Source organism: Myotis yumanensis, unplaced genomic scaffold, assembly GCF_028538775.1.
Source record: "Myotis yumanensis isolate MYYU_CA2020_CCGP unplaced genomic scaffold, mMyoYum1.0.hap1 SCAF_19, whole genome shotgun sequence".
Classification (NCBI taxonomy): Eukaryota; Metazoa; Chordata; class Mammalia; order Chiroptera; family Vespertilionidae; genus Myotis; species Myotis yumanensis.
The window spans coordinates 13,713,483-13,741,216 of record NW_027223770.1 but is presented as its reverse complement, the minus strand read 5'-3'; the positions used below and the strand labels follow the sequence as shown (position 1 = coordinate 13,741,216).

The following is a 27,734-nucleotide window of genomic DNA, read 5'->3' as shown; positions in this document are numbered from 1 at the left end:
CCAAGAAGCAAAACCTCAATGTATTCAGATAATGCTCCGGAGAATGGCAGATTTTTACCTTGTTTTTATAAACTACCATCAAAAGATAAGCTGTAAGCGGGTTACTTGAAATCCATTGGTGCTAGATTAGGGAGGTGGGAGAAAGCAAAGTGGGGAAACCTCTGAGATTGGATTAAAAGTGAAAGGATGGACACATGCTTCTATTACATAGGTGGGTACAGAATACTTAACAGTCAACAATTAACATGATAACAATAACAAGGAGGGAATTTGTGGTCTCCCCTGGTGCCATTTTTGGTTACCCAGACACTTCACAGGTATGTTATCTTAGATGCAGAAAGACAATAGGCTCAGTAAAGATCAGAAGTTGATCTTTGTCAGGGAAAATACTGGCCTAGGAAATGATTACCTACTATAAACTGCTTTTAATTAAAATTTTAATTTCAGACCATCCTTTGTGGTTACTTTTGGTCTTGGAATTTGCAAAAATGCCATGCAGGCCTTCCCTGAACTAGTCAGGTTAGCATGTGGCCTTTTTTTCATCCATCCATAGTTCTATTTTTTTGAAGTTTGTAGCAAACTGAAATTCCTTCAATGGAAAGGTTAATAAAAGTGGGGAGAGAGAATATTGCAGGTGAGGAAACTGGAAGCCTACACAGTCCCATTCTTCCCTTCCTGCCCTCTTCCATCCACCTAGCTGCCAGCACCAGGCACCTTACAGTGGGCATTGAGCCTCACGAGGTTCTGGTTCCTGGATTTGGTCAGCTGCTGACCTTGACCCAGAGCCATCAGGGCCCATGGGACCCTTGCTACACCACCATTCAGCCTTAGCTATCTCTACCAACTGGATGATGGACAAGGACCCTCACCACCAGCCCTCCCCAACAATCCCCACCTGGCTCCAGCCTCAGAGTCACAAAGATTGAAGCCTGGAATCTGGAACTCCAGCCCAAGCTGGGGTGGTCAACTTCCCTCTGGGCTTGTTTGCACTTTAGCCTGGCCACCTAGGAGCCAGGTTTCTGCTGAAGAGCCTGGATGATGCCATCTGCTGGCACCTTAACCAAGTGATCATGGTCACCAGCAAATGTAAACACATCTAAACTGTGAACCCTGAGAAAAAAAAAAAAGATAACTACTAAGAAGGGCTCCTGGTAGCTAACTGAGCTCAAATTTTAAAAAAACAGTCTAGCAGCCATTTCTGCACATGAGCCTGTCACACAATCTGCACTTCACAGAGAAGCGACCACTGAACTCCCTTCCTGCACTGTGTTTTTGCCATCTGAGCCAGGCTTTATGAAGGAGTTCTGAGAATCCTATTTCAACCAATAGGGCTGAGGCTTTCCCTGTCCAATTGGAGCTGTGCAGTTCCAACCAATCAGAGTTGCTCTATTCTAACCAATCAGGACTGCCTTTTGGACCAACCAAACTGCAAGGTTTAGAACAGCGGTTTTCAACCTGTGGGTCGAGACCCCTTTGGGGGTCGCCTAAGACCATTGGAAAACACATATATAATTACACATTGTTTTTGTGATTAATCACTATGCTTTAATTATGTTCAATTTGTAACAATGAAATTGGGGGTCACCACAACATGAGGAACTGTATTAAAGAGTCGAGGCATTAGGAAGGTTGAGAACCACTGGTTTAGAGAGTCCTTGCATGAGGACAGACCAATCAGGGACCAGGAGCAGGGACTTCTGTCCTTACAAGCCAACTCCCATCTGGCTCAGAGAACACACTTTCCCTTTTCATCAAACACTGAAGACTTTCCCTGGCTGAGCAGAAACACTGGAGATGTCTTGCAGGCCACAGCAGAGCATCTTGCAGGACAGAGCAGAGCTGTCTAGTTGGAGAGGGGCCTGGCCTCAGAGCTGTTCTACAGCTGTGCTGTGTTCCCAGCCACACTGCTATCACAATTTAGCTGTTTTGCACTGAATGAAGTTTCCTTGTCACCACACCCCAAATTGGGAATTCCTGTTGGCATTGAATTAGCACCAATGGCCATCGGTTGACAAAAATTGTCAAAAGATGGGGTGTCATGGGCAGTCTCTGCAGACCTGCCAGGACAAAACTTAAGGTCAGGCTGCATTCCTGAGCTGGTCATGCCTCCTCATAGATTTGCCTCTGCATCAGTCAGCTCCACACCTCTGGCCTCCATGCCAGCACATCTCAACTTGGCTGTCGTGGAGCCAGAGAGTAAGAGAAGCTCCTCTGGGAAGAAGGGCATCTGAGAAAGGGATGGATGAATTCCCCATTCACCCAGGAGAAGAAGACCCATGTTGGGGAACTCAGGAACCAAATGCATCCAGTAGCAAGCAGAGAAGACTGGCTAAGCCTTGCCAACATCAGGCCCAGGACTTCCTGGATGGTATGCCAAAAGTGCTTCTAGAAGGCATCAGATTCCTATGGTCCTGGTACCCTTCTAACAGTATAGGGGCCTCACTAAAAGGCACTAAATAAATGGAGGCTTGAGCAACATCAGCACTATATCCTTGATTCAAGGCATCAGGATATAGCGGTAGGCAAAAGAGGAAAGGTCCTAACTTCCTGGAGCTCTCCTGACAGGGAAACATATAAACAATCAAAATACATAGTATGTCAGACAGTGCTAACTGATATAAAGAGCAGGGAGCCAGGCAGAGAAAATGGCAAATTTAGATGGGATGCCCCTCCAAAAATCACTTTAGCAACAGTCTGCAGAATGTGATGGAGAGTGCAGTTGGGATATTTGGAAGAGGAGTTATTTAGGCAGAGGGGACAATGAGTGCAAAGGCCCTGGGGCAGGAGCTGTGCAGAAAATGTGGCCATAGCAGTGGCAGGGGCTTGATTAGATGAGGTGAAGGTGGGAGGGGTGCCAACAGCAGGATGAGGCCAGAGTGGGAGGACACTGTGGGCCTAGAGGGCCAGGCACACATCTTGTCCTCTTCCTGCTCTTTCCTAGCCTCAGGGCTCTGACTCCCATGTGCTCTGGGGACTGAGGGACTGTTATAGTGCAAATCTAAGCCTTGGTTTTCTCATCTGTCAAGTGAAGGTCACAATTATATCATTTTGCTAGGACTGCCATAACCAAGTACCACAAATGAGTGGCTTCAACAACAGTTCTGAAGGCCTGAAGTCTAAGATCAAGGTGACAGCGGGGCCATGCGCCCTCTAATGGTGCTGGGAAAGATCTGTTCCAGGCTTTTCTCCCAGCTTCTGGTAATTTCTTGGTGTGTGGCAGCATAGTCATCATCTTCATAGGGCGTTCTGCTGTGTGCATGTCCAAATTTTCCCTTTTTTATAAGGACATCAGTCACATTTGCTTAGGGCCCACCTTAATGGCCTCACTTTATCTTGATTACCTCTAATACGGTCCCATTCTGAGGTCCTGGGGTTAGGATTACAGCATATCTTTTGGGGGGGCACAAAATTCAACCCCTAACAATCCCAAACACCTTGAGCTGCCTGTTCCTTGGGGGACCCAGGCTATTGGGGAGCCCTGGGCAGGCTAGACACAGAGGGGGCCATGACACAGGTGGGGAAGTTTTCCTTGATGCCCACCCCTGGAGCAGAGGTGAATACCTTCGGAGGCTCTTCAGTGGCTCTGCACCCAGCCCAGTGGTGCCCTACGAAGGTGGACACGCCTGGCTAGGGGGGATGCTGGTGTGGGCACTGATCCACGCTGTGGGGCAGCCCGCTGAGGCAGATAAAGGGTGTTGGCACGAGCAGTGCCTGAGCTGGAAGCCTGGCTCATCTGGCTCAGCCAGACCTTCCGTGGCTTGGGGCATGGGCTGTGTCACCTATGCAAGCCCCCTCCAAGCCTGGCTCTGCTCAAGCGCTGTTCTTCTGAGTTCACAGTGAGCCAGGGAGGGTATCCGACCCCTGAGGGCTGAGGAGGAAGGGATGGGCAGCCAAGTCGGGCCTGATGCAGGTCCACACCCCATAAGCTCTCATTTCTCCGTGAAGGCCAAGTTGGGGGTCGGCTACAGAGGCACAGGGAAGCCTGGGTCCTGGCATTGGACATGTGGGACCCCCTTATGCGTGGCCCCAGATGGGGATAGGAACTCCCGAGTGCTTGCCCCCAACCCTGGTCCTGGGGTTGAGACAGACTCCATTACCCTCTTACCTTGAAACCCACTCCACAGTCCACACCAAGTGCAGGTCTGACCACACTGCTCCCTCAGGGGGTCCTCGGGAGCTCCCTACTGAACCTGGATACATCCCTGGCTCCTCGGCCTAGCTCAGGAGGCCCTGTCACTGGCACCTACTATATCCCATATACACAGGCTCTCCCGCACCCGGGCATCAGCCCAAGAACTCGCATAGTGCTCAGGAGACCGTGCGCAAAGGAGAAAGTGGAAAGAGCCCTGTACTATCACCTGTGCGGCAGGAGCTCCTGCAGGCCGGAGAGCAGCCACCAACCCCGCGCATACAACAGCTCCATTTGTCCCCGTCACACAAGTTAAGCACATGGAATGGATGGACTCACCATAGCCTCAGCGTTTTATTGTCAACGTCTCACATTCAAGTACAGATTCCTGTGAAGTGTGATTCGCCTAAAGAGGAGGGATGGGCAGGGGCTGGCTGTGTCCCCTCGCTGAGATGGGCCTGCCCAGAACCCACGACCAGTGGGCAGGGAGGGCCTGACAGGCTGCTGGGTGCCCAGCACACGCAGGACTCCAGTCACAGGACAGCCCCATGCACACGGGACCACTGGATCCACCAACCAGACTGTGCTTCCGTTATGAGAGAAGGTTTTCCTTGGCTCTTCCTCATTCCTCATTCCAAATGTGGCCTGTCTGTCCTCCAAGAGCAGGTCTGGTTGTCAGGATCTGGACCATGTCCAGGAGAGAAGGGGACACTTCTAGACAAAGGTCTACTCCTGTTGTTTTTGATCAAAGCCAAAGACCCACTGGCCAGAAGTGAGTGTGGGTGTGAGAGGCACACCTCTGCCTGTCTGGCACAAGTGCATGTATGTGTATGCCTGGGAGCGTGTGTGTGTTCCAGCAAGTGTGCACACATCTATTGCCTGTGCCTGTGTGTGTGTGCCCCATGGGTGTACATGTGTGCCTGTACTCCTGTAGGCATGTATATAAGCATGTGCCTTGCGTGGGTGTCTCTATGCACGGGGAGGGGGCAGAGCCAGGTGTGCCGTGCATGTGTGAATGCACCTGGCCCTGCCCCTGACCTGGCTGTGTGGGACTTGCCACTCCCACTGGCATAAGGATGGACTTCGAGCTGGATCCTGGGACACAGACAGATCACACACAAATCAGAGGGCCCCGGTGCTGAGGGATGCTGGCCAAGTCACACACAGGCAGTGCCTGTGCTGTGGAAGGTTCCCATCCAGTCCTCAAGGCAGGGCCTTACAGGAGCCTGCTGGCTGCGCTCAGGGGGAGGTCTTAGCTCTGCAGCCTAAACTCGTGGGTCCTGGTCTCCCAGCGGGAAGGGTCTTTGTCTACCATGCTGCGCTCTGTGAAGGTCACATGCCCATCCACGTCCACGAGGATGACCGTGTTGGTTCTGAAAGAGAGCACAGGGCCCACATTCAGCCCGCTGCCCTCGGCCCCGGCCCACCTGTCAGCGCCCCAACTGGGGTCAGATCTGAGGCAGAAGGGGCAAGTCCACTACACCTGGGGCCTGTGCTAGGCACTCAGCATGGCTAGAGGCAGGTCACAAATGAGCAGCAGCCTTGGGAAGTACAGTGGGGCCTTGACTTACGAGTTTAATTCGTTCCGTGACGGAGCTCATAACTCAAATTACTCGTATGTCAAATCAACAATGAATGAGTGAGACACGTGATGCAGGGCTGATGTTGTGGCGTTCACTGTGATGTTCGCTGCGCCAACTAGTGGTGGGGTATCTGAAGCTGGCTCGTAACCCGAATTTTAGCTCGCAACTCAAAGCAAAAAATCGGTCGAGAGACGGCTCGTATCTCGAAAAACTCGTTAGTCGGGACACTCGTAAGTCAAGGCCCCACTGTAGAGGGACCCTCTGGGGTAGCTGGGCACTGAGCCTGGTGGGGCCTGACGCTCCCTGGCTGACCCCCCAGGACGAAGCTTGATGATTCCTGTTGCCTCCACTCTGACACACCCCCAGCCTTCCCTGCCCACCCTCTGTGGAACAAGTTCCAACCACCCACCACTCTCACCAGGGCGAGCCCTGGGCTCTCCGGCAACGGCCCAGCACAACTACGGACATTTGGCCACACTCAGCTCTTCCAAGCGGTCAACCTGTCAACTAGTTGGGGACCAGGCCTTCTTCACCTAGAAAACTCCTCTGTGCCCTCCCTCGCCTCCCCCACTACCCTGGTTCCAAATGCTCAACACACCTGTCCTCCTGCCTGGCCCTCCCCACAGTCAAGGTGGGACCCAGCAGCCATGCAACCAGACATGCCAGGAGTAGACCTGGCATTCTGCCTCACACACCAAGTTCACACGAGCACATGGTTTAGTCAAAAAATAAGCCTATTGCCCTAACCGGTTTGGCTCAGTGGACAGAGCGTCGGCCTGCGGACTGAAGGGTCCCAGGTTCGATTCTGGTCAAGGGCATGTACCTTGATTGCGGGCACATCCCCAGTAGGAGGTGTGCAGGAGGCAGCTGATCAATGTTTCTCTCTCATCGATGTTTCTAACTCTCTATTCCTCTCCTTTCCTCTCTGTAAAATATCAATAAAATATATATTTTTTTAAAAATAAGCCTATGATGGCAGAGGACTTGAGGGAAATATGCCTCTGACAAGGAGAAAACCGCCCAGCCAGAAAGACTGCCATTCAGGTGTGCAACCCTCCCGGGGCCTGGGAGCATCAGTGCCGGCATTCACACCATCGGTTCCCCCAGCCAGAGGGCTTGAAACGGTCATTTCCTGAAGGATAGAAGGCTCAGAGGGGCCTGCTGGTCACCAGGACTTCACATGCCCATTCCCCTGCCTGATGCCCTCAGCATCAGCAGAGCCTCAGCCATGTCACCGCAGCAAGGTTGGCACACATCCTCCTGGGAGAACTACCTCCTTATGTGCACGGAGGCAGCAATAACCCAACCTCTCCCACCTGCGGGGAAAGGAGGGGCTTGGCTCACTCAATCTCAAACAACCTGAATCCAAAAACCAGGTATATGTGTGACATCACCCTGACGTTCGTCAGTACTGGTCACGCCCTGAACACCTCTTCCGAGTCCTTGGTAGCCCAAGGGCACGGTCCATCCACCACAGTCGCTGCAGGTCCCCAGCCTGACACAAGGCTGGTGCCCCTGGGGCCTGGTGCAAGCTGAGCCTAGGCAGATGTGGCTTGCACATGAGGCTGTGCTCCACCTCCAGGCCAGGCAGGCCAGGCACGTGGCAGCAGCACTCCTAACGCACTGGCTGCACCCCAACCTACCCTCCTCTGTGCCTCCCAGCCACCCCTAAGTACAGCATGTGGGCTGCCCTCTGATGGAGCCACGTGGGCAGGCCAGGACTCCCAGCCTCACACCCAGGAGGGAGGAAGACAGGAAAGGAATTTGCCAGGACAGCGGACACCCATGCCAACAGCTTCTCCCCCCTGGACATTATCATCTCGCGGCTGAGACATTTTCGCCTTTCCTGGGATATGGCAACATCCCAGGCTGAGGTGACCTAATCCCGACCCTGGTCACGCAAAGAACGTGACAGGCCCAGGGACACAGGCAAGTGAAGGGAAGAGCCAGACACTGGGACCTCCAGGCTGACAGGGATTTGCCCAATGCCCTCTTGGCCCCCTTGTGGCTGTGTCAGAGGGTAGGGGGCAGCCTAGGACCCCCTCTTGGGAAGCAATGGAAGCCTCGGGGGCCTTGTGCCTGGTCTGCAGCACCCCTGGGAGCTGGCATCTGCTCACCCCACAGCCCCCTGAGCTGAAATGGCATCCCCTTCTAGATAAGCAGAGACTCTGGGATCCACAGAGCTCGGGTAAGGCCAGGTACCTGGTGAGACGATGCACCCAGCAGCCCCCCGTACCTGGTGCCGTAGCCTGGGCAGCGCACGCACACAGCCGCATACTTGCTCAGAATGGGCTGCACATACTCCCTGCCCTGGTCCTCAATGGCTGGGTCTGGCAACTGCCTGGAAGGACAAAGGAGGGGTCACCACCCCACCTCCATACCTGCTGCCCGCCCACAGTCTTGGAAGGTCTATTTTTTGAACTTTTCTGCTCAAAGGCTCAAATCTTGGTCAAGACTTTCACTTAGGACTCCACGGCTGGGCCTAGACGACCAGACAGCGGTTACTGGGACAGCACCCCCTGCCAGGGCCACCAGGGGCTTTCCCAGGACCCAGGACCCAGAACTCAAGACTCCGAGGACATGAGCACTTACGAGCTCAGTGCTAGGAAGGCTCTGCTGGACCTGAAAATGCCTGGGGTCTGTCTGGTCAGAGCTGTGCAGGGTCCTCTGCAGGAGGACAGAAGCCACCCCGGGAGCAAGCTTGCCTCCTCCTCTCAGTGGGGCCTGGATCAGTGGGGGCACTGCAGGCAGGGGCCAGGCTGAGAGATGCAGTCACCTGGCCACATATGCTCCTGCTTATGCCAAGAGGTGCCCTATGGGCATCTCTCCACGTGACAGGAGCCCACTCAAGCCCTGCAGCTTGCTGGCCACCACAGCTGTCAATAAAAGCAGCCAGGGCCTGTCATGGGCCAGCAGGGATGATGGACAGTGACCAGGCCGGCCCAGGCAGGGCTTCCCTGAGGGGTCGGCTGTGCTGAGGCGGTGCCCTGGTTCATGGCTCAAAGAGGAGAGGGAGGGTGAGCCAGGGCAGAAAGGGGCTGTAGGGGAGAGGACTGAGGGGCAGGCTGTGGGCGGCTCTTCTAAGAGGCCATGGGCATCTGAGCAGGACACTGGCCTGGCGTGAGTCGGGTAGTGTGGGCCTTGTTGCTGTGTGGTAGCTTGGCCAGCACCTTGAAACACACCCCTACCCCCACTGGGATGGCTGAAATATGCCATTCCATGCAGAGACCGCGGAAGTGCCTCAGGGAAGTTGGGCCGGAGACAGCTTTTCCCCGGGTAATATCTGGGTGGGCCTCTGTGCCACAGCTCCTGTGTGCAAACAGAGGGGAGCCTCCAGCTCCTGTGAGCACCACCCAAGCCCACATCAAGCTCTGAAAGCACCGAGCTTCCCAGCACACTACTGGCCCACGACTGCCGCATCTCCCAGCCACAAAGGCCCCCATCGGAAACCTTACCTGTCCACAGGGACAGGTGGGAGGGGGCAGAGGACAGCGTGTCAGCATATCCGTCAGGTTCTCCTTCAGCTGAGGTTCTGGCCCCAGTCACCTCCATGGGCCCCACAGGGCAGCAGAGACTGCCTGCCTCTCTGCCCCAGGGCCAGAGTGATGGGGAGACACTCTGCTCACCCCAGCAGGACCCACCCACTCACGCCTCCTCGTTGTTGAGCACGTCCAGAAGCTGGGCCACGAGGACTTCCTTAGGGAGGGCCTGGCTCCGCTCCACAGCCTCCAGGAAGAGCTGCTTCCCAAAGCACAGCTTCCTCCAAGGCGTATCCAGCAGCGCATTGCTCAGCCCATAGGTCCCTGCAGAGAGGGGTCAGTCCACCAGTGCAAAGGCCCCACTGTCTGAATTTAGGGTAAGCTCCCACCCACCCACCCAGCACCAGGCAAGGTGCCAGGATACAGCTGGGGGCACTGAGGCCAGGCTGCCCCACATTCCAGCATCTTCTCTATGGGTATTCCCAACCATCGGCATGGCCAGAGGTGGAAAACTCAACTTGGTGGGGCACCAATAGGAGACAGCAAGGTACAGAGGCCAAATGGCCTTGACAATAAGGAATACACAACCTGAAATCCAACTGGGCAGAGGATAGGGGGAACCACCTCCTCATTTCACTCTCATCCCTCCCTAAGCTAGGAAAAGGCTTCAAAGTGTGGGTCCTCCCGAGCAGGTCAAGGGTGGGAAAATCACAACCAGAGGCCAGGAGGGTGACTGCCCCAAATGGGTCCTGGCTCACAGCAGCAGGTAGAGAACCCACCACATCACAACAGCCCCACCTAGTGGGCACAGGCAGGGCCTCCTCTACATGCTGGCAGGGACCCTGGCTGGGGGAGCCTTAAGGTCTTGACACAAGTTTCTCAGAACAAGTTCTCGGTGGTTAATAGAAGGCATCACAAAAAAAAGGAGGGGGGGGTGGTTCTCATGTCGAGAGAGAGAGAGAGAGAGAGAGAGAGAGAGATGGCTTGAGGTGGAGAGGTTACAGCAGGTAGCAGGGGTTGGGGAGCTCAGAGTCATGTGTCCTGAAAGATACACTGAGGACAGGGAGCCACCACCCTCTCCAGCTGCCAGACTTTCCAGGCAAGAACTTGACTAAGTATGGCATGACTTCAGCAACTTCCAAGGAAGACAGCCCTGGCTTTGCCAGGCCCCCATAGCCACGCCACCAGCCCAGAGTATCACTGGGCTTTATTTATCAGGAGTGACAGGAAAGGCCACTCATCAGTAGTGCTGGGCATCTGGGCAGCCACATCCAGAGAATGGAGTGGAACCCCTACCTCACACCATATACAAAAATCAATTCAAAATGTCCCAAAGACCTAAATGTAAAAGCTAAAACTATAAAACTCTTAGAAGAAAGTATAGAGGGAAAGCTACACAACCTTAGATTAGGCAATGATACCAAAAGCACACACACAAAAAAAGAAAAAATATAAAATGGACATCATCAATTTACAATGATGCACTTCAAAACTTTCTTGATCAACAAGAAAGTAAAAAGAAAACCCACAGAAGGGTAGACAATTTTTGTAAATTATATATCTGGAGTTGGGAAAGATGGCGGCATAGGTAAACACCGGAGACTGCTGCCGCAAACAACCACTTCAAAAATACAACTAAAAGACAGAAAGGACATCACCCAGAACCACAGGAAGGCTGGCTGAGGAGAGACTCTTCAACTAGAAGGAAAGACAACAGCATTCTGAGGCTCAGAGGAGGCGCAGTGTGGAAAATTTAAAGGTGCGGAGTGCACGCAAAGCGGGCTGGTAGCTGAGGGCGCGGTTGTCATTTTCAATCAGGAGGGAGTCTCAGACTCTGAGCTCCAGATCCGGGCGAGTCTCTAGGACTCAGACTCAAACGGGAGAAGCGGGATTGTCTAGCATCAGTTGGAACGTGAGGGCAGCTTCCTCTCCAAGGTTTGCAGCGGTTGCCGGGGTTCTGAGAAGCAGAGCCTCTGGGAACGGGACTGAGAGCAGCCATAACTGCTCCCTCCGCTCGCCCTGTTGATCCCATGCAACCTGCCCCGCCCAAGCCCTGCGCAGAGCCATTTGCCGGATAGCCTCAGGCAAAGGCTAGATTAGCACCTCTTCAGAGGACAGAAGTTTTCCCACTGCAGATACAGGTGATTCTCACAGCCAGTCAGCCTGGTGGTCAAATCCCTCTAGTATTAACTACAACAATTAAGGCTTAACTAGAACAAGACTGCACACAAAGACCACAAGGGGGTGCACCAAGAAAGCATAAAAAATGCGGAGACAAAAAAACATGACAGAAATGGAGGATATAGAGCTAAAAAATGCAATTTTGAGGGCTTGCAATAATGTGCTAGAAGCAGCCAATAAACTTGATGAGAGCCTCATGAAATCTAATGAGACCCTCGATGCTGTGATAAAGAACCAACTAGAAATTAAGCATACACTGACTGAAATAAAGAATATTATACAGATACCCAATAGCAGACCAGAGGAGTGCAAGAATCAAATCAAAGATTTGAAATGGGAAGAAGCAAAAAACACCCAACCGGAAAAGCAAAATGAAAAAAGAATCCGAAAATACGAAGATAGTGTAAGGAGCCTCTGGGACAGCTTCAAGCGTACAAACATCAGAATAATAGGATGCCAGAAGATGAGAGACAGCAAGATATTGAAAACCTATTTGAAGAAATAATGGCAGAAAACTTCCCCTTCCTGGTGAAAGAAATGGACTTACAGGTCCAAGAAGCACAGAGAACCCCAAACAAAAGGAATCCAAAGAGGACCACACCAAGACACATCATAATTAAAATGCCAAGAGCAAAAGACAAAAAGAGAATCTTAAAAGCAGCAAGAGAAAGAGACTCAATTACCTACAAGGGAATACCCATACGACTGTCAGCTGACTTCTCAACAGAAACTTTGCAGGCCAGAAGGGAATGGCAAGAAATATTCAAAGTGCTGAATACCAAGAACCTACAACCAAGATTACTTTATCCAGCAAAGCTATCATTCAGAATTGAAGGTCAGATAAAGAGCTTCACAGATAAGGAAAAGCTAAAGGAGTTCATCACCACCAAACCAGTATTATACGAAATGCTGAAAGGTTTCCTTTAAGAAGAGGAAGAAGAAAAAGGTAAGGATACAAATTGTGAACAACAAACATGCATCTACCAACAAGTGAATCTAAGAATCAAGTGAATAAATAATCTGATGTACAGAATGAACTGGTGATTATAATGAATCAGGGACATAGAAAGGGAATGGACTGACTATTCTTGGGGGGGAAAGGGGAGTGGGAGATGCGGGAAGAGACTGGACAAAAATCGTGCACCTATGGATGAGGACAGTGGGTGGGGAGTGAGGGTGGAGGGTGGGGCGGGAACTGGGAGGAGGGGAGTTATGGGGGGGGGGGGGGAAGAGGAACAAATGTAATCTGAACAATAAAGATTTAATATAAAAAAAAAGCCAAAAAAATTATATATCTGATAAGGGACTAGAAGCTAGAATATATAATGAACTTCAACTTAATAATAAAAATACAAACAATCCAATTCAAGATCTGAATAGACATTTCCTCAAAGACGATACAAAAATGACTATTAAGCACATGAAAAGCTGCTCAATATCATTAGCCACCTGGTACATGCAAATCAAAACCACAATGAGATACCACTGCACACCCACTAGGATGGCTGTAATAGAACACACACACACACACACACACACATACACACACATACACATACATACATACATACACACATATACACACATACATATACACACATACACACACATACACACATATACACACATACACACACACATACACACACACATACATACACACACACACACAAATAGACAATGACACCTTTTGGCGAGGATGTGAACACTTGGAGTGCGGGAAACGAGTTAAGTCGGCTCGCGTGAATTGCGCGTACTCCGCGGGAGCCGTCTTAACTCGGTTCATATAGATTTGCGGTGGAGTGCGGGAAACGTGTAAACTCGGGCCGATTGTAACTGCGTATTACCAAATATTTGTTTGTTTGCCGTTCACAAAGATACCTACCTGCGTATGCGAACCGTTTCATACCCATTGGGGTAATAGGTATCATAAAAATCCCTGATTTTGCGCGGGAAACCTAAATAATTGCCCGCGCCATCTTATATTTTGGCGGGAAATTCACCCGACACCGGAGTGTGAAGAACCTGGAACTTCCTATACCGGTGGGAATGTAAAATGGTGTAGCTGCTTGGGAAACAGTTGGCAGTTTTTCAAAAGATTCAACAGTTACTTTATGATCCAGCAAGTCCACTCCTAAGTATATACCCAAGAGAAACGGAAACATGTGTCCACACAAAAATTTGTAACGAATGTTCAGAGCTGCATTATCTGCAAGAGCCAAAGGGTAGGAAAGAAAACCCAAACGTCCATCAGGGGAAGAAGAGAGAAACAAAATGTAGGACATACATGCAATGGAACATAATTCAGCCATAAAAAGAAATTAAACCCGAATTCATGCTACAACATGGGTTAACCTTGAAAACATGCTAAGTGAGAATAGGAAAAGCCACGGAGACAGAAAGTAGATTGGTGGTTGCCAGGGGCTGGGGAAGAGGAGGAAAGGGTATGGTTTCTTTTTGAGGTGATGAGCACGTTAGATAGCAGTGATGCTGACAGCTGCACAACTGTGTGAATACAGTGGGGCCTTGACTTACGAGTGTCCTGACTAACGAGTTTTTTGAGATACCAGCTGTCTCTCCGCTGATTTTTTGCATTGAGTTGACAGAGTAATTTGAGTTAACGAGCTCGGTCTCGGAACGAATTAAGCTCGTAAGTCAAGGCCCCACTGTATATGAAAATCCACTAAATGGTACACTTAAATGGGGGAACTATGACATGTGAGTTATATATGCTAATTAGCCATTACGCCCTGAGGTGTAATGACCAAGCCCATCACGACCAGATCACGAATCAGCAGGAGGGTGGGCCAGGAGGTACAAGTGGGCTGTGGAGAGCTACAGGAGGGGGCAGGGCAGCAAGCTATTAGGGGGGAAAGGGGGGAGAGGAGCAGGGGGAGGGGGCGGGGGAGCTACAGGAGGGTGGCAACGACCTACTGGCTACAAAGGCCGCAGAGAGCTACAGGATGGGGCAGGGCAGCAAGCAAGCGGGAGGCAGGAGAGCTACAGGAAAGGGCAGGGCAACAAGCTAAGGGGGGGGTGGGGGTGAGGAGGGAGCTACAGCAGGGCGATGGAGAGCTACAGGAGGGTGGCAGCGACCTACTAGCACACGAATTCATGCACAGGCCTACTAGTATCTCAATAAAGCTGTTATTAAAAAGACAGTGACATGGACCAGGCGAGGGCAGGCTCAGAGATGAAACAATAGGATGTAGGTGAAAAGAATTTCTTCCAAGCAACAATCTAGCAAAAATCAAGCATCTCTAGTCACAGAGTCGCCAGCACTGAGAACTGAGGGCATCACGGAGACCGATTCCAGATGCTTCCACAAAGGCCTCGGGGCCGATGCATAGAATTGGGGGTGGGAGGGGGTGGCACCCTCTGTCCTTTTGTGCCTTTTAGTTTCCCGTTTTCTCAGGGCGGTCCCAGGCTCAGCGCTGCGGGGAGGCGGCCTCAGCTGAGGGCAGCCTGTCATGTAGGCCATGAGGTACACAAACAGCCAAAAAGCAGTCCCAGGAGAGAAATATGAGCGGGCCCCAGTCTCTGAAAAATACAGCGGTGTCCCCATAGGAGCAGCCCCCACGCTGTCGCCACCCACCAGAGCAGGCTTACCTGGCGCCAGGACAATGGGTTCGGGCTCCCCTTGGTTTCCATAGTAGCAGAAGACATCTCCCTTCTCTGTGCTGTGAACAGGAGGGCAGAGAGCGTCATACAGAGGCCACGGATCGTGCAGACCCCTCGCTGCCTGGCAGTCACCACAGCCCTATCCCCATGGGGTCCCCGAGCGCTCCAGGGCCACTGCCAGTTGTGCTTGCACCTTCCTTCTCCAGCCTGGGGCACCTCTGCCTCCCAGCGAGCAGTGCAAGTGAGGCACGGTCCCAAAGCAGGGGGCTCCTCAGCCATAGGCACGGACGGGAGAGGACCTGGGGCCAAGGGGCGGGTGTCGGCAGGGGGCATGCCCTGTACTAGGACAGCGCCCTGCAGTCATGCTCCGGTTCCCCGATGGCAGGAGCCCACAGCCCCCACATCGTCACAGGGAGCCCCACGGCGAAGCTCTGCTTCCCAGGTCCCCACAGCAGTGGGTCTGGGAGGGGCTCAGCCCTCAGGACGCTCACCAAGCCGACTGAGAGAGGCTGCCCCAGATGCCACGGCACCCGAGCTGAGCAGTGGGGCAGGCACCCTACTCCCTGCTGAGTCCAGTCCCAGTCCCGTGGGGGCACTCGGTGGGCTGCCACCCCCACCCCCACCCCCAGCAGACTCACCTCAGGTCGGCTGCTAAGAGGTTGAAGCCGTTGTACAGGTGACCCTCTGTGGAGACCTTCTTCAAGTAGGAAAAACTGTCCATGTCTGCGGTCAGAAAGTGGGCCACCAGTTCACCTGTGAGCAGGGAACAGACATGGCTGAGGCAGCAGGCTTAGCCCCCTCCCTGGGGAGAAGGATGGCCCCGCATGGGCTGGCTACACCTCACTGACCCCACAGCCAAGGAGGTCAGCATAGAGGACTCTGCTTTTATTGGTTAAAAAAAAGTTTTCCTGCCCTAGCTGGTTTGGCTCAATGGATAGAGCGTCGGCCTGCGGACTGAAGGGTCCCAGGTTCGATTCCAGCTAAGGGCACATGCCTGGGTTGCGGGCTCGATCCCCAGTAGGGGGCGTGCAGGAAGCAGCCAGTCAATAATTCTCTTTCATCTTTGATGTTTCTATCTCTCTCTCCCTCTCCCTTCCTCTCTAAAATCAATAAAATATATATATATAAAAAAAAAAAAGTTTTCCTGCTCTAACCGGTTTGGTTCAGTGGATAGAGCATCGGCCTGCAGACTGAAGGGTCCCAGGTTCGATTCCCGTCAAGGCATGTACCTTGGTTGCAGGCACATCCCCAGTAGGGGGCGTGCAGGAGGCAGCTGATCGATGTTTCTCTCATTGATGTTTCCAACTCTCTATCCCTCTCCTTCCTCTCTGTAAAAAAATCAATAAAATATATTTTAAAAAGAAAAGTTTTCCTCCATTATGCCCCCATATGGAAGTCCAGCAGGAGGGGGAACGTCTTTAGTAGGGACAACGTGTGTCCCGGGAACTATCCTCCCACGGGCATCTGCTCTGCAAACATGGAACAGGGGGGGACAATGACACACAGCCAGAGCGACACATTGCCTGGGGACACGTCTGAAGCACATTCCCTGAGAGGCGTGAAAGGTCAATGTCATGTGGGCCAGGCCACGGGTGGGGCCCACAGTGACTGCCAGCCAGTGGGTTACAGGACCCAGGAAACATGCCCTCTTCCCCATTCCAGCTCCTCCTCCTGTCTCTGCACATGCCCAAGGAAGCCCCCACCCCAAGGCCCACCCCCCTAGGCCAGACCCCGCTCCCCTAAGCTAGCCCCCAGCACCCCGCCCCCGCCCCATGGTACCTCGGCCCCTCGCATCTGGGTCCTGCCGCGGCTGCAGGTAGTTGGTGAGCGCCGCCAGCTTCCCCCGAGTGCTGATGCCCAGCCATGTGCCTCCTTCCTTGCCTTCCTCCATGTCGAGCCCTGGACAGACACCAGCATCACCACCAGCAGTACCCACCCTCTCCCTGTGTCCTGGGCAGTCGAACCTCAGTCCCACAGCCCTGGCTGTGGAACAGGGGATCTGACTCCACAGGGCGGGGCAGCAAGACACTGGAAAGATGCCCTCCCCGTCTCAGGCCAACTGATGCCAACAGCATCCTGGAGCTTGGGTTGGCACTGGGCCGGAAGCAGAGCACCAGCTCCATCGCGGGAACCTTCATCCTGCATCTGGTGCAAGGGTGGCTGGCTGTCCTCCTCCGGCAGAAAGCGCAGGACCCTCACAGCGAGAGCTTCATTGGGAGCCCGCTGCACATCCAGGCCTGCAGCACACCCACCCACTGCCTGTTCCATTGACTTTGGTGTATTTGCCCCTAAGCTGCGTTCAACAGCCGCTGGGCTCACCCAGCCTGTGCTGCAGCTAGGCCTCCCTTCCACCAGGCAGGTGCTCCTTCTCAGCATGCCAGGGGCCTCCTCCAAATCACTACAAAGGATGAACAATTTGGAGTGGCTGGAGCTTCCCAGCCAGGATTGGCACTGATTCAGGGGCAGGGTGCTGGCCCAGGTGCCAGGGTAGTGTGGAGCCCAGGTGGCTAGGATGGCCCAGGCAGTCTAACCTTTCACCCAAACCTCATCTACAGAAATCCTGGAGAGGTGCCTCCTGCCCTGCTACCCCAAGACAACAGCCCTTCACCCCACTCATCCCGACAAGGCCCCCTCAACACACACATACACACACACACACACACACACACACACACACACACACTTCAGCCTCCCTGTGTGCAGCAGCGACACACACAGCCTGCCCTATCCCATAACCCCCTTCTGTTCTATCCTAGCCCAAGATGGCCGGGACCCAGCCTCTCCTCCCTCTTGCACTCAGTCATCCTAAGTCCCCCCTCCCACCCTCTCGGCAGCTTTCCCCACCACCTCCGAGACCTCCTGCCCAGGAAAGCACCCTGCCCTGGTCCCCCCACTCCTGTCCTCCTGTCACCCAGCACCAGGATGGTCTAGCAGTGCTTCCCTCGCACCACTGCCCAACCATCGCCTACACAGGAAGCTCCATAGCTGAGCCTTTAGACACTGCAGGCGGAGCAGAGCACACGCTGCCTCCCTGGGCCCGCGAGGCCACATGCCCAGCACACTGGGCACCCTGTCAACTCTGCCAGGCTCCCCTGTGCTTGCCTGGCACCTGGCTCCCAGGCAGAGGGACTCCTGGCCTAGCCAACACCTGTCTGCATGCTCTCCAAGTAAACCCCTGCCCACCCCATGGGCAGGAACTGCTCCCTGTCCAAGAGGCTCAGGGAGGCTTCAGCTGGGTGGGCAGGGGACCTGGCTGTCACCTCCACTTCTCCTCCACAGGAACCCCTCATGAGGCTCCCACCCAAAGGTGCCCCTACCAAACTTCTGCTCCCCAAATTCAGACCAGCTCTCACTGGACCAAGGGTGCTTGTCTGTAAACAGAAACGTGTGCAGAGATGTGCACACAGGTGCACACACACACAACTATGATGCCGCACAGAGTGATAGAGGGTGGACTTGCACCCTCACACCAATACAATTGCATGTCCACAGGGAACATGTGGATCCAAATAAAACCAACTGATCCTTCCAGCTACCTCTTGTGGGGATCCACGACACATGAAGCCACGGGGACAGTGCTGGGTGGACAATTCTGGGGCTGGCCAGCCCAACACTGTCCCGGGACCGAGACTTTGGAGCCGACCCCATTAGACCCACCGGTGTCCACTTATTCATTCCGAACGTACACAGGGAAGCAGCACCGTAACTGCTAGAAGCGTCTGGGGCTGGCACTTCCTGCCAGGCTGTGGCCACCCACCACGAGGAAAGACTCACCACTGAGGATCTCGTTGTTGTTGCCCCAGAATTCTGCCACCTTGGATGGCCTGTGGTAGAATTCATCCCTGTTGGATGCCAGGATGAGCCTGAAGAAGAAAGCACGACTGAGACTCTCAGGTCAAAACAGAGAAGCTACGTTCTTCTCTCTCTGGTTAACAAAGAAAATCTGCCTCAGTAACAACATGGGCAAGTCCCAAAGACAACAGGAACCCGCACCCTGACCGCATTACCCAGACCTCTTCCGGCAACCTAGACCAGCCAGTGCAAGTGGGGCTCCCGCACCCAAATTCCGCTGCCCCCGGTCCTCTGTCAGCCCACAGGGATGTGCCGCTGCCGGGACCCACTTCACTCCTCCGTCCCGCCCACACACGCATCTTTAGAGGCTGAGTCTTAGTATATTTGTACAATCTGTACATCGGCTCAGGGTCTTTACCACCGAGGGGTATCCCCTCCAGCGTCCACGCTGCGTGACCACGGTCTGAGAGGCACTGCCAGGCCTGTGCAGCTCGTCCCAGGGCCGCCCTCCCCCCGCCTGGGCAGCAGCGGCATGCCTCCCCTGCCTGGGTCACCTACATGTCTACTGTGGCCTGTGGGGCACCCGAGGCTGAGCAGATGGCGGCAGACTCAGAGTGAGGGGTTACCTGTACGCATTTTTGGAAACAGGGCGAGGATCGAACTTAAAGAAGATGATGCACATGGGTCCCGGAGGGTGGCTTTGCTCACACAGGGTTACACAGTCTGTGGGAAAAGGAAAAAAAAAAATGATTTGAGTAGCCAGCAGACAACAGATCCACCGTCCCAAACCTGCAATGTTCTTTGAAAAGAACCAGCTCTGTAATGCCCCTGGCCTTCCCTAGACATGCCAGAGTCATGTGCCCAACAGCATGACGCTCACCAGCACTGCACAGCCGTCTCCTTGCCAGCACCCCATGGGCAGGTGGGCAGGCAGCAGGGGCTACAGCCACAGAGTATACAACAGTCAAGGAGGGGCCAAGGACCAAGGCTGTCAGCACGAACACAACCTCAGCTGAGAGCCACTCTGAGGCTGCCTAGCTCCTGGGGCCTTCTTGTGGACAATGCCAGAGTGTTCCCACCACTCCACTCCCTTCTGCTCACTGGTCTGGCTGGGGTGAGAGGTGGGGGGAAGGACTGACTCCACCACTATCTCCACTGGTTCCCACAAGCCCTGGAGGGTCCCCCAGGACTTGGCCCCCTGGCCCCTTCAGGCATGGACAAAGGTAAGGGCCACAGGGGAACTACCTTTGCCCTCAGTAAAGCCTGTAGCTATGTGAGGTGTCGCCATGGTGACTAGCAGAAGTGCAAGGTGCTAGGGGGTGTACAGCCATAGGCGATGGATGGGCTGCTGGCCTCCAGCCCGAGCTGACAGGAGCGGGCTGGGTTCCCATCCGCGGGCACCCTGACCATCCCAATATTTGTGGGCAGCCTGATGGAACTAACATTCTTGGTAAAAACTCAAAATGCTTGAGAGAATGTGAAAACATCTTAAAAGCAGCCAAGAGCTAACTGGTCATGTAGAATTTAGCCAACATCTTGGCGAATGTAGAAATCCAGAGATGGGAAAAACAGAGATTGGAGCATTCCTGCCCTGGGGCACTGACTCATCTGGGCAAACCTGGCTCTGGTGACCCTGGGAGTGAGGGACAGAAGGCAAAACCCAGGACTGCCTCAAGATGGGACCTCGTAGGAAACCCTCCAAGGGAAGCTGGGACCCCGAGCAGCAACATCCAGAGGGCGAGGGTGGGCTATATCCACAGCCACCAGGGGCGGCAGGGACAGCCTACAACGGAGGAAGTCCTTGAGGAGCTCCGAGAGTGGAGCCAGGGCCACACCAGGGGTCCAGGAACCCTCACGCCAAGACGTGGTTTGAGGAGTCCCACACTGGCAGTGCCCCCGGGCACCTAGCAACCCAAAATTCTCATCTTCACCCCAGACCTCCAAGAAGTCTTCACAAATAATTTCTAGGACAAAGCAGTACACAGTCAGAAAGAACCGCCTAACAGAGCAAAGCACCAAGCACAAGAACCAGCAGAAAGAGATCCCCGCACGTCTCGTAAACTAACCACACTCTCATCGCAGAAAACAGGGAGCTTGGGAATATCCACAGAGAAAAAGGGGTTCACGAAGCACCAGAAAGAACTTTCCCAAGTGGGAGGCATAGATAACTGCGAACTACAACTCAGCAGTGGATTTAACAGCAGGTTAGACACAGCTTATGATGAGTCAGCAGAATCATCCAGGACATAGTGCAGAGACAGGAAGCATGCTGGGCCTTCTAGGACCCCAGGTGCCCCACCCACCAGGTATAGCTGACAGGGTTCCCAGCATTGCCACCTGATCCTAGTCCGACACAGAAGACACAAGTCTCCTCACCCCAGAGGAGCTGGTCTCTCTCAGGCATAAGCATGCTCCAAACAAGACCGGCTGGCAGTGTCTGTGGCACCCAGGCTGCCTCGGTCAGTGTGGTAGGAGCCCTGCCAGTCCATCCCTGCTGGAATCCCACTGATCCAGAGCCCCACCGGGACGAAGGGCTATTCTGAAGGCTGTTCCACTAAGGATGTGCCACTCCGGACTGTCAGAGGAGGAGGCCACCATGTCTGCCTGGACCTACTGTGTCCCTCCCTGAGCTGCATGCCTGGCCACTAGGTGAGGCCACTGGCAAAGGCAGGTCTGGCCACTGATGCTCACAGGCCATATAGAGACTTGGTTGCAGGACCCCGCTGTCCTAGCTGGCCCAAGGGAGTGGCAGATCAGCCTCCAGGTGTAGCAGGGAGGGTTCTGTGCTCTAAGGAAAGGCTGCCAATGGGTCTCCAGGCAGCCTTGTGCCAGAGGTGTGGGCACAGAGAGCCCAGGGCTGCAGCCTCGACGAGAACGCAGTCATTGGGAGGGAAGGACCAGAGGAAAGCCAGCCCCTGGGGAGGGCACCATCAGGAACTGCCTTTCTCTCCAATCCCTCACCCCCCACTCAGCCAGGCCCGCTGCCCACAGGCCCCTCCCCTTCTTCGCTTCACTGCCCACCTGCAGCTGGGGGCGATCCATATGTGTAGAGCAGGGCTAGCGCTTCCCACATGCACCGGAAGTTCCTGGGTACACCTTGAAGTGCGAAGCAAAAGGAAAAGGCCCTCTTCAAACCAAAGCCAAGAGCTTCCCATCCTATCTAAGAAAGCTAGTGGAAGTCTTCCCAGCTCACAGCGCGGCGAATCTGGCTTTGCCCCGGTCTCACCACCTGGTGATTCTGAAGCACAGGAAGAATGGGTCGCGGATTTGGCGCGGGTGCTGTCTACAGAGCACAGAAGCTTTCTAGGCACTCACAGCCCATCTGCTGACAGCGCTTTTGAGAGTTCTCCTGGCCAGCTTCGTCCTGCTGCTCACTCCCTGCCTCTGAATCACCCGCTCCAGCTGGCGCCTCCTTCCTCCTCTCCTGCCTCAAGGAGGACCAACAGGGCTGTTTCCAACAGCCAAGTGGAGCCAGGTAAACTGCCTCTGTCAGAAGGCTCAGGATCTTGAGCGAGTCAAGCTTCAGGCCTGACTCCGTGTGGCATCTCACAAGAGCACAATGAGAAAATGACAGGCAGGCAGGCCTGGCCAAATCAGGTCAGAGTAATATGCCAAGAGATGCAGCGATGACTGCAGTGGCTCAGGCAACGGCCACGGGGAACATAACCTGGCACTGTGGTCCACAGCCTGCTGACCAACAGTGAGGATCTGCTTCCCTGCTCCCCCCGTAGCCCACCCCCCAGCACAGACAGGTGGGTGAAAGGCAAGGTGAGCCATCGACCTCATGGAGGCCACTGGGAGAGGAGGCAAGAGGGGCCTAAGGGCCACCGACAGGGCCTCGTTGTCACTGCCAGCCCAGATGGAGAAGGACCCAGCAGGGGGACCGGCAGACCTCAGCACTGCTGGGGGTGGTCCAGTCCCTACCTGGCCGCCTGCCTCACCTTGCGGGGCGGCTAGCAGCATAACGCACTGACTGCTGCCACCCACCCAGTGCCTACCAGCACCACCTCCTGCAGCGTTTGCACCAAGGGTGTCTCCCTTCCCCTTCCTCCCAGCACACCTGTCCTCTCACACCCGAGGCAGGCTCATTGGCCCAGCCTCTCTGTGCCCAAGCCCAAGGCTCCACACCTCCTGCTGGCACAACCAGCAGCTCCTGGGGGCCAGCGGGGTCTGTGGTTGTGGTTCCCACTCCCAGGTCGCTCAGAAACACACTCTCGTGTGGAAAATTTCCAACTCTGCACAGCCAGCAAAAGCCCCATCTCCAGTCAGCTGTGTGCTTTCACATCTTTCTCAGCAAAGTATGAGGCGCAGGGCTATCTGACAGGTGGAATGTCATTGCCCATCTTCCTTCCCCATGACTGGCTATGCAGGAAACTGGACAAGAACAGACCCAGCCCTGGCTCAAAATGCCTCAAAATAGGGACCAAGCACTGCTGGGCTGCTGCGACTTCTGCACAATAACGAGCTGACACCAAAGTCACACCAGCTGTGGACGCGGGGTTGGGGGGCGGGGGGGTAGAGAGGTGAAGGGGACCTGCTCCCTGATTGGGATCACTTCTCTTTATCAACTAAAAAGGCAAGCAGGGCATCTGGTCGGTGGGGAGATACTAGGTCAGAATGTAGCAATGCATGGCAGAGACGCACGCCAGTGAATGACGAGGTATTTTTGCCATAACACAGAGCCAACGGGGCAAGACACTCAGGAAAGTGAATCTCCCGGTTCACATCCAATCAGCATAAAAAAAAAAATCAGGCCCTAGCCAGTTTGGCTCAGTGGACAGAGCATTGGCCTGTGGACTGAAGGGTCCCGGGTTTGATTCCAGTCAAGGGCACATGCCCAGGTTGTGGGCTCCGTCCCCAGTGTGGGGCGTGCAGGGGGCAGTCCATCGGTGATTCTGTCTCATCATTGATGTTTCTATCTCTCTATCCCTCTCCCTTCCTCTCTGAAGTCAATAAAAATATATATATATTTTAAAAATCAGTGTCCTATCCAGCCGCACATGCTAAGGCTCTGGACAGAGGTTAACTGGTCCCTAGAGTCAGGTCCAATTTCATTACGCCAAGCACGTTACACATTTGGGAATACATTTTTAAGTCTAGCCAGCCTGTCTCTCTAGTCTTGAGGAGCCGTGCAGAGGATGGGATTGCTCAGGCTTCACACATGGTGGCTGCAGAGCCAGACACCTCCTCCCCACCCTGTAAGGGTTCCCAGGGGCAGAGCTGGAAAGCATAGGCTCGCTGCTCTTTTCACATGCCGCCTGAAGTCCTCCTAGCGGTTGCCAGCAGAAGAGGTAAACACACATGGGTACACAGTGTCGCTGTTCCCAGGCCTTGGCTGAGAAAGCCCTGACGTCGGTAAATATTCTAAGCAGCCGGCCTGCTGCAGTGCTCCACCCTCCTCACCACTCGGGGACTGAGGACTCCTCGATCTATACTTTGTCGTTTTGACTGTTAAGTGGCATTTCACCATGACAAATGTTCTACAGTGATACTCTCGCCTAAGATCTTTGAGATGTTTTGGGAGCACTGATTCAGCCTCACACCACGTGTCATTGTCCCTTCACAGTTCAAAGGAGCAGCACAAAGGAGGGACAAAGTTGAGCACTGAGGAATGTTCCAGTCACGAGGTGGCCCCTGCACCTCGGCCTCTCCTGCAGGAACCCTCGCTTCCCCGCAAGCCAGCCAGGCCTCACAGTGGCCCCTGTGGCCTGCCTACATGGTTAACAAAGGAGAAAGGGGCCACCTTCCCCACCAACCCTTCAAAAGAGAATGAAAGCAAGCACTAAAAGTTGGCATGGTCCTGAAGACCTCAATAGATGAGCCCAAGGAGAAGCAGCCACCAGGAGATGGGGGTCGGTTTTTTACTTTTAAGTGCGCATATATTTCACAATCTAAAGAGAAAACTGCGCAGAAACCCGTTTGGCTCAGTGGATAGAGTGTCGGCCTGCAGACTGAAAGGTCCCAGGTTCGATTCCAGTCAAGGGCATGTACCTTGGTTGCGGGCACATCCCCAGTGGGAGATGTGCAGGAGGCAGCTGATCGATGTTTCTAACTCTCTATCTCTCTCCTTCCTCTCTGTAAAAAATCAGTAAAATGTATTTTTAAAAAAAAGAAAGCTGAGCCCGGCTCAATGGTTGAGTATCAACCTATGAACCAGGAGGTCACGGTTTGATTCCCGGTCAGGGCACATGCCCGGGGTTGGGGGCTCGATCCCCAGTATGGGGCATGCAGGAGGCAGCTGATCAATGATTCTCTCTCATCGTTGATGTTTCTATCGCTCCCTCTCCCTTCCTCTCTGAAATCAATAAAAATATATTTAAATAAATAGAAAGTTGACAGAGAAAGGAAAAAGCTGCAATGATAATATGAAAGGGCAGCTCAGTAGTTCTGGGGTGGCCTATTTTCATAGAACCCATCATCGAACCCCACGGTCCAGACCAACCAATGCCAGGCTCGGCAGTGCTGTCCTCACGTGCCGACTGATACGTTAGCGAAGGATGGACTCTGTTCTCGAACTGGAGCATCAGTGTCAACATAGCCCCGCTTCTAGAAGCCTCCCAGTTTCCCTGCCCCGGGGGCTGTTTCTCTCCAGACAGGCTCTGGGGTCCCCTCATCTCCTCAGAGAGCCTGCCCTTTCTTCTGGAGGCCTGGTCCAAGAACACAGCACACGGCTGCACCCATGGGGAAACAGCCAAAATGAGAGTCATCAAATGAAAACACGAAGGAAGCATGGGGCAGTAATAGCAGCTCAGGGGCTGGGCCGCCGAACAGAGGGGCTGGCCTATTGCCTGCGTTCAGGGAAGGACTATCATCACCACACGCCGGAGCAGGCAGGGGCCTGGTCTGAAGGTCCTGCAGTCTGTGGACACATCAGAACAAGAAGCTGCAGGACTGGGGTATTAGTCAGGGGCCTGAGGGTGGGAGCCCCTAGAGCAAACCACCCTGTTCCACAGGAACGCTGGGATCCTGGAGAAGAGGGTTGGAGGGGGACAGAGGCTCTGCTGTGTCCACCTGCCTACACAACACAGCCATCCTCTCCAGTTGCCACCTGACAGGTCGCGTGATGCAGGAAGGCTCCTGGGAGAGAGACCCAGAAGGAGCAGCGGCACCAAGAGCCAGCCCCAACTCTATGTGACCTTGGGAACACCATTTGCCTCTCAGCCTGAGTTTTCTTCATTGTGAACAGTGTTTGGTCAATGAACACTTGCCCCAAAAGGTTGCCCAGAGGACCATCAAACAAGTGTGAGAAAGCACTTCCAAGGCACTGCCAGCTGGAGACACCTCTGACAGCTGCCACCACGTCACATCTGCCTCACCGAAGAGGGTGCTGAGCCCAAACAGCAGCAGCAAAACAGCGGTCAGCAGGTCTGGAGCAGGACAAGCCAGGCCTGTACCCAGCGTGTGATATATCCGCTGGAGGATGGGGGCCTGAGGCTCAGGGACCCGCACCCCTGATGACCTGGGGGGGAGGGTCTGACCCCCCAGAGCCACCCCAGGAAGGCCTTGTCTAGGCGAAAGGATAACCCAGCATTCGCTGCCTACTCAGACATGCATCAGCTGTCACCCCGCTGGCCCCGCGGCAGGACGCAAGGAGGCAGCAGCGTGACTCAGGGCTCCGTAGCTGACCGACACTGTGACCACGCAACTCCCAGCACCGACAGTCTCTTCTTCCCTGCAGCGAGACCAGCCCTGCCTGCCAGTAGCCCCCGCATCCCACCCTGGCGGGGATCCCTAGAAACGCCTTTCAGTTACGGCGCGGGGCCCTTCGTCAGCCGGGGTTGGTTTGGTCTCCCCGGATCTGGCCGCTTGATTTCTACTCCACGCCTCTGGAAGGGGAGACTCAAGCAGGGCAGAGAGGTACCACCCCGCCCCTCCGCACCCCCGCCTCCAGAGCCCAGCGCCCCAAGCCCAGGCCCGCCCCGCGGGGAGCTGAGTCTGCCAGCCCAGGCAGCCAGCCGCGCACTCACCGCCTCCGCCGCTGCCGACTTCCGGGTGCCGCGCCCGCGCGCCGCCGCCACCGCCCAGGTCCCGCCTCTGACACCATTTGCGCGCTCGCCATTGGATTGCCTGGCGAGGGGCGGGGCAGTGTGCTACACCCTGGGGTACGGTTGGCTACCTGCGCTGTCGTTCGGGGACTGCAGCCTCCCGGCGCCCCGCCCCCAGAGCTGCGCCAAGCCTCAGGTCTGCGCGGTGTTTGGGGACTTGTGATCCCCACGGCCTCCCAGCCTTCTACGCATCCCGGTCCTGGGGACGCCCGCGGGAGTTCGCAGCTGCTTGCAGCCGCCCCTGAGCTCATGCCCGCGAGGACCCGTGGGGCCGCGGCCTGAGCTCCAGAAGCTTATGGGCCACCTATCCACCCGAAGGCTCGCTGGAGGCACTAACTACGAGGATGCTCACTTCCGGACCCGCCTCTCAGGCTGGGTCCTTGTCGTCCTCTTCCCCACCCCCACCCCCACCCCCAGGTCCATCCATTGTGGGCCTCTGGACCTGGCCATCCTCTCCACTGTAATCCTGATACCCTGACATCCCTGCCATGTTCAGGACAGACCCTGGACTAGGCATCCCAGGCTCATCCCAAGCCCATCCCGCCACCATAGCCTATGAGCCCACCCTGGAGGCTGTTCTGCAAGTCCAGGCCCCAGGATGAAGGGCTAGCCCCACCTGATCTGTACTAGGTGAGCCAATGAGCAAGAGGCCGGGAAAGGGCACTGAATGGGGACTTCCCAACTGGACAAAAGCAGTCACTGGGCTCCCTTGCCCCACTGCCTGGGGCACCTGAGTGTAAGGAAAGTGAAGAATCAGAGGCCTAGGGCAGCTTGCTCCAAAGCGGGCACTCAGCAAACTATGACAAGAATGACACTTATATTAAGGATAATAACCATGTACTAAACACTCTAAACCTAGTGTTTCAGTACACAGCTCTCATTCATCCCCTTTTACAGATGCAGA

The 27,734-nt window shown here is 54.5% G+C and overlaps 1 protein-coding gene across 1 annotated transcript; it reads right to left on the bottom strand.

Annotated features, from left to right (window-relative positions):
- Positions 1 to 4,455: 4,455 nt before the first annotated feature.
- TANGO2 (transport and golgi organization 2 homolog) lies at positions 4,456 to 26,776 on the bottom strand. Its single transcript, XM_070399570.1, has 9 exons — positions 26,753 to 26,776; positions 19,412 to 19,508; positions 18,768 to 18,856; positions 16,773 to 16,892; positions 15,632 to 15,746; positions 14,982 to 15,052; positions 9,362 to 9,515; positions 7,949 to 8,053; positions 4,456 to 5,502 (listed from the first exon to the last, which is right to left on the bottom strand). Exons 2-9 carry the CDS (start codon positions 19,465 to 19,467, stop codon positions 5,382 to 5,384), a joined length of 831 nt encoding a protein of 276 aa, XP_070255671.1. The 5' UTR covers positions 19,468 to 19,508; positions 26,753 to 26,776; the 3' UTR covers positions 4,456 to 5,381.
- Positions 26,777 to 27,734: the final 958 nt, after the last annotated feature.